This window comes from Gymnoscopelus braueri (assembly GCF_963280865.1).
Source record: "Gymnoscopelus braueri genome assembly, chromosome: 2".
NCBI lineage: Eukaryota > Metazoa > Chordata > Actinopteri > Myctophiformes > Myctophidae > Gymnoscopelus > Gymnoscopelus braueri.
In genome coordinates this window covers 15,295,007-15,310,006 of record NC_137604.1, presented here as the reverse complement: position 1 = coordinate 15,310,006, position 15,000 = coordinate 15,295,007, and the positions used below count along the sequence as shown (strand labels likewise).

The 15,000-nt window shown below is 42.5% G+C and overlaps 1 protein-coding gene across 1 annotated transcript in view; it reads left to right on the top strand.

Annotated features, from left to right (window-relative positions):
• The window catches only part of slc43a1b (solute carrier family 43 member 1b), a 34,552-nt gene that overhangs the window by 881 nt on the left and 18,671 nt on the right, over window positions 1-15,000 (top strand). The window contains exons 2-5 of the mRNA XM_080453365.1: window positions 9,743-9,898; window positions 11,228-11,423; window positions 12,310-12,365; window positions 13,397-13,473. Of these exons, the coding sequence (XP_080309491.1) occupies window positions 9,745-9,898; window positions 11,228-11,423; window positions 12,310-12,365; window positions 13,397-13,473 (483 nt within the window). The 5' untranslated portion in view covers window positions 9,743-9,744. The remainder of the gene's footprint in view (window positions 1-9,742; window positions 9,899-11,227; window positions 11,424-12,309; window positions 12,366-13,396; window positions 13,474-15,000) is intronic.

Sequence of the window (15,000 nt, the reverse complement as noted above, 5' to 3'; positions counted from 1 at the left end):
CCTTTTCTCCCGACCGTTGCATTTCAACACACATATCTTGTCAAATCACCATGTTAATAGCTGAATGGAGCCTACAGTAGGCAGTACTATAGATGGAGCCAAATGTACCCATAAGGGTTCAAATCAATCTAAAAACTATTGATATACGTTTCATAACTTTACATACATTGTGTAAGTATGTTTGTTTCCTTTTGTTTCCTGATGATATCATGCATTTGCGCGCGCCTGTGTGTGTGTGTGTGTGTGTGTGTGTGTGTGTGTGTGTGTGTGTGTGTGTGTGTGTGTGTGTGTGTGTGTGTGTGTGTGTGTGTGTGTGTGTGTGTGTGTGTGTGTGTGAATGAGCAGGCCATGTGTTTCCTCACTACTCAAACACTTCTTTCCCAACAGTCTGAAAGTGGACTCTCTGTTTTGACCACTATAGCTCAGCATGTACGTCATTGGCTTAATCATTAACTGCAAATGGCTTGATGATTTGGTCTTATTTATAAGCAAACAAACAAACAAACAAACAAACAAACAAACAAACAAAGTGTGTGTGTGTGTGTGTGTGTGTGTGTGTGTGTGTGTGTGTGTGTGTGTGTGTGTGTGTGTGTGTGTGTGTGTGTGTGTGTGTGTGTGTGTGTGTGTGTGTGTGTGATTGCCTGTGTTTCTTTCTCTCTCTCCCCCCTCCCTCTCTCTCTCTCTCTCTCTCTCTCTCTCCCTCTCTCTCTCTCTCACAAGTCTTTTGTGTTTTATTTGACCTCCTGCATCAGCTGTCATCCCTTGTTGGTCCACTGCGCTCTCTCTCTCTCTCTCTCTCTCTCTCTCTCTCTCTCTCTCTCTCTCTCTCTCTCTCTCTCTCTCTCTCTCACTCTCTCACTCTCAGCCTGTTTTGGTCTGACTTGACACACATCTTTACTGATCATGACAAACAATGTAACGTGTACATGGACATCAATTGCAAGGACAAAAACACATAAAGCTGACAGCTTGTTTCCCATTGTGGTCCTTTAAAATAAGATGTGTAGCCTACTCACTGTATGTACTGTAGGTATGCAGTGAGTTTCTTTTTTTGGGACTTTCATGTAATTTCTCTCTTATCATTATGTGGCGTCATCTCATTCCATTATTTTCTGGTTTCCTTGTCCATCTGTAGTCATTTCCCATCACTCTGTCTCACTCTTCCTTCAGGGCTTTCTTTAACCCATTAAGACCGGGAACGCTCATTTTAAGATTGCCATTCAAAAATAGCAGATATAGCTTTTTCTTTATGAGCGATTTCTTGAAAAATCGAGCAAAATGTGTGCACATCTTTGACATTTTTAACTCCGATCTGTGCTTCTGGGGGGGGGAGGGGGGGGGCCAAATAAATAACATTTTGACATGGAAAAATTGGAGCACCACTGACATAGCAACATACTGTTAGGATTTAGAAAAAACATTTAGATTATATATTTGGCCGCGGACCCCCATCTCAAAATATTTTGTTCCAGGGACCCCCAGAATTAAAGATTACAAATGCTCGCTTAAAAAAATATATATCCAAAGATTAGCACAAATGTTCATGATTTAAAAAAAATAGCAGATCTACAAGCTCATGATCTATGAGCTTGTAGATCTGCTATTTTTTGAATATCCCAAAGAAATCTTAAGATGACACAGATGCGTTCCCGGATTGAATGGGTTAATCAATCACATTTTCTGTTCATTTCCGTTGTATTTCCGTCTCTCCCCCCCCCCCCCCCCTCCTTGTTCAGTTGGGTGGAAGCTGCAGGAAGTAGTAACCGCCCCAGGAAGTTACGTTGACGCGGTGCAGATCTGTTTACAGTCCCTGTGTCACAATCAAAAAAGTACAGTATACTTGCAGGAAAAGCGCATACAAGAAAGTGACAGTCCTCCCATGCACCCTAATAGACCAGGGGTCTTCAATAAGGGGGGGTCCTCAGAGTTAGTACAGGGGGGGGGGTGTCACCAAATCTTTGTGTGATAGGAACTTTGTTTTTACATGAACCAAATGAACCCCAGCATCCCTATACCGAGGGGAACATTATAGCTGAAAAATAACAGATCTAGCTTGTAGATCGGCCATTTCCGGGGGAAGAGGTTTGGTGTAGAGGGGGAAAAAGAGCAGACCAAGTACAGAGCCAACGGTCAGGTTTACTATAGGTATTGAGGGTTTAACTGGTTAAAGGTCTGAAAATACACGTTAACATGAATCCAACGCTGACGATAGTGCTGTCAAACAAGTCTATGAAGTTATCTATGAAATCTACGAAACACATTTTTATACAGTATGTAGTGGGGGGGGGGTCCCTGCTCCATCTCTCTCTCAGCTAAGGGGTCCTCGGCCTGGAAAACCGTGAAGACCCCTGCTATAGACACTTGTTTTAGCAGCACTGTAGTTCTTTTCCAGGTTCTTCTCCTCTTGAGATGAGCTACGGCTAGGGAACAAGGTTACCTGTTCAGATAAAGACGGGTGAAGCTCAGATTGTAGCTTTAACCCATTAAGACCTGAGGCGATTCTTTAAAAAAAATCAAAATCATAACAGTTTTTGGAAAGAAATCAAAAAAAAAAATTGCAAGATTTTTCAAAAATAGCAGATCTACAAGCTCATAGCGCGGCACTCGGTGCCGCGCTATGAGCTTGTATATCTGCTATTTTTGAATAGCCAAAGACATCTAAAGTGACACAGATGCGTTCCAGGTATCAATTAATGCAGCAGCACACTGCACTTCAAACCCGTGGCAACATTTAAAGTCACACAAATATACTAAGAGTCTAATGCAGCGGCATACTGCTCTTCAAACCCTTGGCAACATTTAAAGTCACACAAATATACACGAGTTTAAACAGAAAGACAGATAACAGACTGCTACTTCTGGTCACAACTAAGAGCCGACACAGCTGGTTAGGGATGGGTATTGGCAACAATCTCACGATACGATACGTATCACGATACTTGGGTCACGATACGATTATATTGCGATACGCATCACGATACTTGGGTCGTATCACGATATTGTGATATATTGGGATATATTGCGATATATTGCGATATATTGTGATATATTGCGATATATTGCGATATATTGCGATATATACATATATCACAACTACATATTGTTTATATATACACTACATATTGAGTAGCTGCAGATCTGTGATAGGTTCTTTGAATGTTTTTCATAAAGCCTTCAAAAAAGCCTTTTTTTATCGCGATATTGATACTGGAGTATCGATACAGTATCGCGAAATAAAATATCGCGATATATCGTGATATCGATAATATTGCCCATCCCTACAGCTGGTATTATAGGACAACTTACTTTACCACAAAACTGGTCAGAGTTACTGCTTGGCTTGGCCTTACATCTACAACTCATTTAACCCCTGCTCACTTTGCTAGGGTGGGATGGCTCAGGGTAGAGGACAGAGTACAGCAACTTGCCATGGGTCTGACCTACAAGATACGCTACACCACAAACACACCCATGTACCTGTCAAACAACTACTTCATAAACGTCAATCACGACATCAGAGGGAGCTCCACAAATCACGTTCGACCCAGATTTGGCTCAGACAAGGGGTTGAAATTTGTTCTACTGCTATATGCCTCAAGAATGTGGAATGCCCTAGTAGTAGTAGTACCAACGGTCTTAAAAAAAATGTGAATCCTTACTCTCCTTCAAAACCACTCTGAAAGAGCACTTACGGGTGGCTGCTAAAAAGTTCCCCTGCAAAAAGTCAAAGCCTACGAAGTCCTGACGTCACTCCGACTCCGTTATCTCCTGGGTCACGGAAGTATTTTGAACTTCTGAACTCTACTATTAGCATAGAGCAGGAACTATTGCGCAATTGCTACAGAACAGGGTCGATGGCAGATTTTAGGAGGTGTTTGGGTGGTTCATTTTCGTGCGTGCGTGCGTACGTGTGTGCATGCATGCGTGTGTGTGTGTGTGCGCACGTAATGTTTGTGTCAGGCAGGTTGTATCTCAGTGGACTGGTATGGTAGTTGGTAGTTGGGCACTTTGTAGAAAATGTCCTCTAATACCTGCAGGTCAAAATGAAGAGCATCAGCTGTCAGGTTGGTCAGGCATTACAGTCCAGTATGTCCAACTGGCCAGGCGTACATGTCCAGTATTTCCAACTGGCCGTCCCTGTCAATGTGACCTCAACATGAGACACTGAAGACCTGCCTCTACACCCGGCTGTTAAAAACCATGGGGGCATGTACCCAGTAATGTCCTGGGCGTTCATTTAACTCTGAGAGTGTACAAATGTAACCAACTGGACCCATACGGGTTGCATTTGTACATCTCCCAGAGTTACAAATGGATGAATTAATGCTGAGGGTTTTACTGTAGGTATGTGAGAGTCACTTCAGATATCTGGAAATGAGCTACTGTATCTGGTTATGAATATTCTGGTTTGGCTAGATGGACCTTGAAGTTAGGAGAAATGCATTGGGTAGGCTGATTTTTCTCTCTCTCTCTTAAACAGCGGTGTAAAGTAACTGAGTACATTTAGTCAAGTACTGTTCTTAAGTACAACTTTTAGATACGTTTACTTTACCGGAGTATTTCCAGTTGTCTATACTTTTACTTCTACTCCACTACATCTCAGAGGCAAATATTGTACTTTTACTCAAAACTTTAGTTAGTATTTACTTTGCAGATATAAATATATTACATTATAAAACATACATCAACCACTTTAGCCCTATTTTATACCTACAGTAGGCTATTTAAAAATAGCCGATCTACAAGCTCACAACGTGCTTGTAGATCTGCTTGTAACAGAGTACTTCTACCTTGCAGTATTGATACTTTTACTCAAGTAAAACATTTGAGTACTTTTTCGACCACTGCTCTTAAATTTAGAGTAGTCAGTTATTTTTAGCCCTTTTTCTCCCCAGTTTAGTCGTTATGCTAATGATTTCCTCCCCACACACTGTGTGTTGTTACTGCTGTTGTGTCCTACCGGCTCACCTGCCAGTAAGAAGCCCCGAGGAGGTCACAAGACCTCCGTTCTACTCCTCTTGCCCAACAGCTGCCACCCAGCCCGTAGAAGAGACAAGTATCACCCTCCCTGCATGGCTTCTCTCTGCCTGACACAGGCCAATTGTGTTCGTATAGACTAGTGTTTCTCAACGGGGGTTGGTACCACCTCCCAGGGGGCGTACAGAGAACATATGGCATATTATTTTACATTATTATTACTGACATGATACTGACATGATACTGACATGATACTGACATGATACTTACATGATACTGACATGATACTGACATGATACTGACATGCTACTGACATGATACTGACATGATACTGACATGATACTGACCATGATACTGACATAATACTGACCATGATACTGACCACGATACTGACATGATACTGACATGATACTGACATGATACTGACATGATACTTACATGCTACTGACATGATACTGACCATGCTACTGACATGATACTGACATGATACTGACCATGATACTGACCATGATACTGACATGATACTGACATGATGCTGACCATGATACTGACCATGATACTGACATGATACTGACATGATACTGACCATGATACTGACATGATACTGACATGATACTGACCATGATACTGACCATGATACTGACATGATACTGACCATGATACTGACATGATACTGACATGATACTGACATGATACTGACCATGATACTGACATGATACTGACATGATACTGACCATGATACTGACATGATACTGACATGATACTGACATGATATTGACCATGATACTGACATGATACTGACCACGATACTGTCATGATACTGACATGATACTGACATGATACTGACCACGATACTGACCATGCTACTGACCATGATACTGACATGATACTGACCATGATACTGACCATGATACTGACATGATACTGACATGATACTGACATGATACTGACATGATACTGACCATGATACTGACATGATACTTACATGATACTGACCATGGTACTGTCATGATATTGACATGATATTGACCATGATACTGGCATGATACTGAGCATGCTACTGACCATGATGGTTCTCAAAGTGGGGTCCAGGGACCCCCAGGGTTCCTTGAGGGGGGTTCCAAATGGACCCTTAAAAGGTTTGTCACCAATGGGGGTCCTTCTGTTTCTACCTTGTTTTAGCCATGAAAGCTGGGAGATTGTCCTCCTCAGTCTAGTTGAGCGAAGCTGAGCGAAGCTGAGCGAAGCTGAGCGAGACTGAGTGAGACTGACTTAGAAATGCAGCATAAAAAATGTAAGAGTTGAAATTCAAGCCTTTTCAGGTTCAGAGAGAGAGTTCCATAAATCATGTGTAACACATGGAAACGTTCAAGTTGGAGAAATTGAGGTTTGTGTGCATTGGCTAGATATACACACAAGGAAAATCCTCAGTGTTCATTTATCCATTTGTAATTCTGAGAGTCTCACATGGAACCACACCTAGAGTTAGATTAACACTCAGGATCTTTCTAGAAAGCATAGCTCAGATTACGTGATCCGAAGAAAAGTTATTGGAAAAGAGTTTCTTAAAACTTCATGACCTCTTTAATTGAGTCTGAATCCCTCAAGGCGTACTGTGGGTTTTGTGTGTGTGTGTGTGTGTGTGTGTGTGTGTGTGTGTGTGTGTGTGTGTGTGTGTGTGTGTGTGTGTGTGTGTGTGTGTGTGTGTGTGTGTGTGTGTGTGTGTGTGTGTGTGTGTGTGTGTGTGTGTGTGTGTGTGTGTGTGTGTGTGCTGTGTGTGTGTGTGTGTGAGAGAGCGTGTGTGCGGGTCTGTGTGTGTGCGCGTGTGTGTGCGTGTGAAAGAGTGGGGTGTGTGACTAATCTCTTTTAAGGCACATGTTTGCATACTGGGAGTCCTGCTGACGACAGGAATAGCAGCAGGTACACACACACACACCCACCCACACCCACACACACACACACACACACACACACACACACACACACACACACACACACACACACACACACACACACACACACACACACACCACCTTGATTTCCATCTAGCACTCAACCTCCAGAAATATTTGCTGGAGCACACAGAGGGGTGGAAGGAATTTCCTTACATAAACTTTGGTACTCATAATGTAATGTAGAGTGTTGTACGGAATGAACCTTTGTGTGTGTGTGTGTGTGTGTGTGCGTGCATACATGCATGCGTGTGTGTGTCTGTGCGTGTGTGCGTGCGTGCATGCTTGCGTGCACTTGTGCATATTGCAAGATCCTGAGTGAGAAATCGACAGATTGTTGATGCCATGTTTATTCATTGATCTTCATTAAAGACTCACTATTTCTTTCCACACGTCCGTGCGTGAGTGTGCTTGCGTGTGTGTGTGTGTGTGTGTGTGTGTGTGTGTGTGTGTGTGTGTGTGTGTGTGTGTGTGTGTGTGTGTGTGTGTGTGTGTGTGTGTGTGTGTGTGTGCGTGTGTGCGTGCGTGTGTGTGTGTGTGTGTGATCTTCGGCGTGCTTGTGCAGGGCTTATGCGTGCGTGCATGCATGCGTGTGTCTGTGAGTGAGTGTGTATCTGTCTGTGCAGTGACCTGACACTTGATAGTGCCAGATAGGAGGTTATGGGAGGTCAGAGCTTTTAGACAGCACAGCACAGCTCTGCTACTGTATCCTGCTTCATACTGTAATGATAGCTACTGTATCCTGCTTCATACTGTAATGATAACTACTGTATCCTGCTTCATACTGTAATGATAACTACTGTATCCTGCTTCATACTGTAATGCTGATAAGTTGATAGTGGCGTTAGTGGAGGTTTAAGTAGTTGGATTTAATCCCCACCACAGCTGGGGGGGAGTTAGCCTGGTAAACCCTCCCTCCGGAAATCTCAATTCCATTTCATTTCAGGAGTGAGTCTGGCATGATCCGCCTTTCTGCAATATTGGCTCTGTATGCCAAACGGCCGGGCCTATCAGCGTCGTCGCTCATTGTTCTGTGATTGACAGCTTACGTTGGCCAATCAGGTGGCGAGTTCGAGTGAGCCCAAAACACGAACGGCAGCCATCTTTTTCTTGTGCGGCCAATTCTCCGCTATTTTTTTACTTCAAAAAGCTCTCTAACTTCTATTTTGAGGCACGGAATTTACTTATAAGATATCGTTTGGATAGAATTTAGTTGTTTAACTTCATATATGTGGTCAATTAATCATGACAAAGCCTATTTAAAAAAAAAAAATTAGAGAACCGGTAGGGGCGGGCAGTGACACCATTGTACCCGAAAAAGGCAACCCATTTTGGGTTTGGCTGTCTCAAAAGTCCCGTCGCGTCACATTAAGACTGGTGAACTGCTGATTGGCTGAAGGGGAAAAATTATCATTGGCTGAAGGGGTTGTCAGTCAACGGTATTACTCCCGCCCAACTCCAGCACAGCCAATATTGCAGACAGGCGGATCAGGCCAGACTCACTCCTGAAATGAAATGGAATTGAGATTTCCGGAGGGAGGGTTTACCAGGCTAGGGGGGAGTGGGAAGGAGACATTCTCCTTGAGGTACCAGCAGGCTTGACCTCACCGCTCGGGTTGAGTTTGTAATGGAACCAATAGTAAATCATGGTGCTTGGTGCTGGACAGGTCCATGGTTTGTGTGTGCGAGAAAGACGGTGTTGTGACTTGTGACTAACCTTATTTAAGGCACATGTAAAAGCTTGAGTGTTCATTTCATTCTCTGAGGCACAAAGCATTTCTAGGGCAGTCACAGTATGGTGTCAGTTAACTATTCTATGACATCATAAAGATGATGATTCTGACATCTGTGGCGTCAAGCATGGGCATGCTTGACGTTAGGCTTGTCCATACTGTATATGAGCATAATCTGTCCAGACACACACGCACGCACGCACGCACGCACGCACGCACGCACGCACGCACGCACGCACGCACGCACGCACGCACGCACGCACGCACGCACGCACGCACGCACGCACGCACGTCTGGTAGATTATTGATTTAATCATCACATTATGCTGCTGTAACGCCTCAATTTTCCCTCGGGGATAAAAAAAGTATATCTCATCTCATCTCTCACACACACACACACACACACACACACACACACACACACACACACACACACACACACCCACACACACACACACACACACATTTTTCACATGGGCCTGTTATAGCGCCACCAGGAGGCTGCGTTTTGCTAAACTCATTTTTTTACAGTACTGCTACAAATTCTGTTCAAACATCACGCAAATCGGTAGTATCTCTATAGTCATTAAACCAAACGGGTATTTATTCCATCCTGAATGGCTAAGAATGGCTTCGTTGCTCCGTTTTTAACAAAATGCCTCAAATCATGAACACAGCATGCAATTTCCGTGAAATTTTGCACACACATTCCCATTAGGCAGAGGAAGAAATGCCACTTGAACATTTTCAAATCAGCCTCATGGTGGCGCTATAACAGGACAATTTGTGTTTTTACCTATAACTGCACCGACCTATGTAAAACGTTGTATGTGCACTCCCTAGAGGCCAAGGAAAACCCTCTGCCCTCCCATCCTGATTGGCGAATTCCGAACATTGCTGGCCCACACTAACCTATACCTGACCTGGCGGAGACCTGTGCTCCGAGGAGCACCTTTTCTAGTTACAACATCATTCCACTCCACTAATGACTTGAACTTTTTTTTGTACCCTCCTATCCTCTCCATCTTTTCTCCACCTCCATCCTTCCCTCTGCTCCACCCTTCCTGTCTGCTATCATAGGCATGGCTCCCAGTCTGTCTCAGGCGTACAGGCGGAGGTGGTGGATGGCGGTGACGGCGGTCATAGAGAACCTGCTGTTCTCCGCCGTGCTGCTGGGCTGGGGCTCCTTGCTGCTCATGCTGAAGGGTGAAGGCTTCTACTCTCACCTCTGCACAGGTAAAGGCAAGACCGCACACAGTGGCGGAAGAAGTACTCAGGCATTTTACAAGTAGCAATACCACAATATAAAAATACTGTGTTACACGTTAAGTGTAAGGCCTGTGTTCAAAATGCTGCTTGAGTAAAAGTACAAAAGTATTGGCATCAAAATGTACTTAAAGTACCAAAAGTAAAAGTACTGAAATGTTTGAAAAGAGCTGATCTACAAGCTCACAACGCGTCACGATGCGACGCGTTGTGAGCTTGTAGATCAGCTATTTTCAAATAGCCTTTGTATAAAATTGGGCTAAAGTGGTTAATGTATGTTTTATAATATAGTAATTTATATCTGCAAATAAGTAACTAGTAACTAATTGTAGTGGAGTAAAAGTACAATATTTTCCTCAGAGATGTAGTGGAGTAGAAGTAAAAGTACAGAAAATACTGGAAATACTCCAGTAAAGTAAAAATACCTCAAATTTGTACTTAAGTACAGTACCTGAGTAAATGTACTTAGTTACTTTACACCACCGGGTAAAGCAAGACTGCACATATACACCATTAAACAGAAAAAAAAAACCAAACAAAACATAAAGAACAATAGACCAAATCAGAATGTGGGTAAACAAACGGGTGTGTGGTAATTCCGGGTATATATCGTTGCTGTCAGACAGAAACCTTGTATCTCCATAGTGTTGTGCAAAAGTTGTGAAAATAGCAGATCTACAAGCTCACATCGCGTCGATCAGCTATTTTCACTATTTTAAAAACGTTTGAAAAATAATAATGATTAAAAAGGAACGTTTTTTGATATACAAGGCTTCCATCCGACAGCAACGGCAATGCTGCATCCGCCCAGCATTCCTAACTTGAACAAAACGATGGCAATTATGCAGACATCATGTTGCGTTTGAGGCTTTAGAACCACAATATGCTCTGTGTACATACTGTACATAGTGATTTACTGTAGCACTCAGGCTCTGTTCACAGTCCTGTTTGGAAGTCTAAACACACGGTTCAGCGGGCGTGGGGGACGAGGAGGACATACTGTACCGTGAACGTCTGCCAAGCGTTACGCTCTCCAGCTGAAACGCCTCACTGTCACATGAAGAGAAGCAGCTGGTGACTCCATGTCTGTGGGAACTGAAGAGACGTGATTTTTTACACCATCTAGTCAGAGCCACGCTATAAAACTACCATATGTATGCCATCTATGCATTTCTCCGCAAAATGTTGACTTCGCGAAATGATGACATGAAACACGTAATTTCACAATATGGGGTGACCCTTACGGGTGCATGCGGTTCCATGTCACTGAGCTCCCTTCTTGTCTCTGTTCCCATCCAGTAAATCACACTGCTAACCATACAGTGGAGAGCAACCTGACGTCATGGGAGACTGGCATCTGGTTGAGCTGTGTGGAGCAGGACGAGATGCTCAATCTGGGCTTCACCATTGGCTCCTTCATCATCAGCGCGGCCACTCTGCCGCTGGGCATTCTGATGGACAAGTACGGACCACGCATGCTCAGGCTCATCGGCAGGTAAGAGGAGAGGAGACACACGCACGCACGCACGCGCGCGCACGCACACACACGCACGCACGCACGCACACACACACACACACACACACACACACACACACACACACACACACACACACACACACACACACACACACACACACACACACACACACACACACATGCACTCTTTCAGCAGTATTATATCAAGGGTTCCCAAACGTTTCCTTGCCAAGGACCCCTAAATGGGCTCTGTGCATAACTGTACTTCCCTTTTCCAGAAGGGGGCATAAACATTTCCTGTTCCGGGGTCAGTTTCTCATAGCTTCATTTGAATGGCTCAGCAGAAGATTTGAACCGGAAACGCATTATGAAGGTGTTGTGTGTTTCTGGTTCAAATCTGTCTCCCTATTGCGAAATGGCTTTAAAAAAAAACAGGGAAACAGGAAAAAAGCAAAAATAGCACATCTAACAGTGTTTGAAAACTTTAAATTGTATTTATTTATTTACTGACAATAATGACACGGCCAAATTAGGGGCACCAGGTTGAAAGTGATTAAAATGGCACAATTATCGTATTAATTGAATTTCTATTTCAATAAAATGTTATACATAATATTCATTATTATTATTATTATTATTATTATTATTATTATTATTATTATTATTATTTTCCTCCTTTCTAATTGGCCTCCCTGGGGCACGTGGCCCCCACTTTGACCAGCATTGTTATACTCCATCAACAGAGCTCAACTAATGTGCACGTGTGTGTGTGTGTGTGTGTGTGTGTGTGTGTGTGTGTGTGTGTATGTGTGTGTGTGTGTGTGTGTGTGTGTGTGTGTGTGTGTGTGTGTGTGTGTGTGTGTGTGTGTGTGTGTGTGTGTGCGTGTGCGTGTGTGTGTTTCAGCTCTTGCTTTGCAGTGTCCTGTGCTGTTATAGCGGCAGCAGCATATAACCCTGAAGGTAAGACACAAAGCCTTCTCAGCTTTGTGTACTGCAAGAAAGAGGAGATTCATTAATAATTTCAAAGTGATACATAATGTTGCAAAAATGTACAACTGAAGAAAAAATTTAACACAAATTAATTTTGTGCCAAAGTGTCAATCTCCCCATGGCAGCCTACGCTCCTACTGAGCTGTTTCCATTGTACTCGGCAGACTCCACCCTTCTATTTCTAATCAACCAACAATAGCAATCCACCCAAGATGCTCCCCGTGTTCTAATCAATCAGCTAACAGGATTAACAGGCACCCCTCAATCAGATGTTCAAGCACCAATCACCCAACTATATCACTCTGTGTGACTGGGAATCTATTGGTGACAAGCATAACATCAGTGGTGGAAAAAGTACTCAAATTCTTTACTTAAGTAAAGGTATCGATACTGCAGTGTAGAAATAGTCTGTTACAAGTAAAAGTCTGGCAATCAAAATTTACTTGAGTAAAAGTAGAAAAGTATTGGCATCAAAATATACTTAAAGTACCAAAAGTAAAAGTACTCATTGTGCAGAATGTCCCATTTCACAAGTTCAAAATGTATAAAAAATCTTTTGAAAATAGCCGATCTACAATCTCACAATGTGTCGCATCGCGACACATTGTGAGCTTGTAGATCGGCTATTTTCAAATGGCCGAAATGTATATAGGGCTGAAGTGGTTACTGTACGTTTTGTATTAATAATCTAAATCTACAAAGTAACGAGGAGTAACTAAAGTTGTCAAATAAATGTAGTAAAAGTACAATATTTGCCTCTGAGATGTAGTGGAGTAGAAGTAAAAGTATTGGAAATGGGAAATACTCCAATAAAGTAAAGATTCCTCAAAAGTGTACTTAAGTACAGTACCTTGAGTAAATGTACTTAGTTACTATACACTACTGTATAACATAGATTTCAATATGAATGTCTACAAGAGGCTGCTCTGTAACAACCGTTATACATGTATTGTTCTTTATTTTCATTGACTCCTTACTGAGTTTCCCTTGCATCTCTGCAGTGTTGTCCGCTCTCATCTTCCTGGGTGTTTCCTTCAGTGGTTTTGGAGGCATCTCCCTGGTGTTCACGTCACTCACGGTAAGATTTATCATCCGCAAGTAGAAACACATGCAGAATTATGTAACGTATACTGTACAGTATATGACTCATGTGAACACATGTCTTTGATTAATTCAAGTTTCCCTCCTCTCAAAAACAGGGTTTCTTCTGCAGTATCGTGTACTGTAGCTCCTCTTGGAGACATGACTTGGACTAGAGTGTACAGATTGTTATATATTGTCGCTTAGACAGTTGGAAACCTTGTAAGTCAAAAACTGTTACTTTTCACGGAACGGAAAAAAGAACCGGTGTTCCAATGGCTCCAATGTAGTTATTGTTTAGTCACAAGTTCTTGCTAAAGCTTTTCATTGGATAAATACAGACTTAACCAATTTCACTTTATAATGTTTTCAAAAATAGCAAAGATAACAGATCTACAGTACAAGCTCACATCCCGCCGCGATGTGACGGATGTTTTTGCTACTTTTGTGTGACACTGTAGTAGCATTTATTTACAAAAGAACTTAATGAAGATAATGGAGATTCAAGGTTTCTGCCTGACAGAACTTGGCACCAGAGCATCCTTTTCACATTCTTCCACTGGAGGTGGGGGGGAGCTTCTCTGTACCTCTACAGAGAAGGCTGCCTATATCACCTATCACCTATCCTGTTCCAATTTGCAAATAATTAACCACTTGCTGAAACATGAAACCACTTTGCTTTGCGCAGCTGTGGTGGGCGGGGCAGTAGGCCTGTGATATTACATTTGAATATTAATAGATTTTCTCAACATGGGAGCGAGTAGCCTTTTGTTTTTAACTTTTTATGTGGGGAACCATATTAAATAAGATTTTAATCATAGCAGAGTATTTTTTATATACTTTGAAATGTGTCTGGAGGAGGACTTTAACAAGAATGATGCGTATAGCCTGCGAGCTAGTTCAGGCAGATACATTCGAGAGGTTTACGCGCATGTGCAGCACTATGTGGCCGATGTGCTGTATGAGACGTGTCAAGCAGCTGACCAAACTGGCGGGCTATTTAAGCCCACCTGATTGTTCTATTTCCTCTTGCTCCCACCACCACCCCAGTACCACCAGTAGGCTCAGCTTTCCCTAAGGGTTGTTTCCCCCTGATTGTTATTGATGTATATCTCTTAAAGAGATATTTCACTTTCAAACAAATTTTGGGTCATTTTATCATCTACTCAGGCTTTTGGGAGCACCCCGGACAGTTTTTAAGTTGCTTGATTCAGTATTTAGATATTTGATATTCATTTTATCAGACACGCCCCCTTCCTATACAAACCCATTGTAACTTCAAACTCCATTTTAACCATGTTAGATTCATCGGAAACACCCGTCCTTGGTTCTGGTGACTGATGTTGTCCTTCTAATACGAGTCTTTTCAATTACTTTTTTCATTTATTTTTTATATATGTTTTGAAAATGAAAACAACTAAATACAATTAAAAAATGTAATTCAATAAATGAAAAAAATAATTAAGAAAACATGGCCCCCTCACGTATTAGGAGGGCAATATGAGTCACCAGAACCAAGGACGGG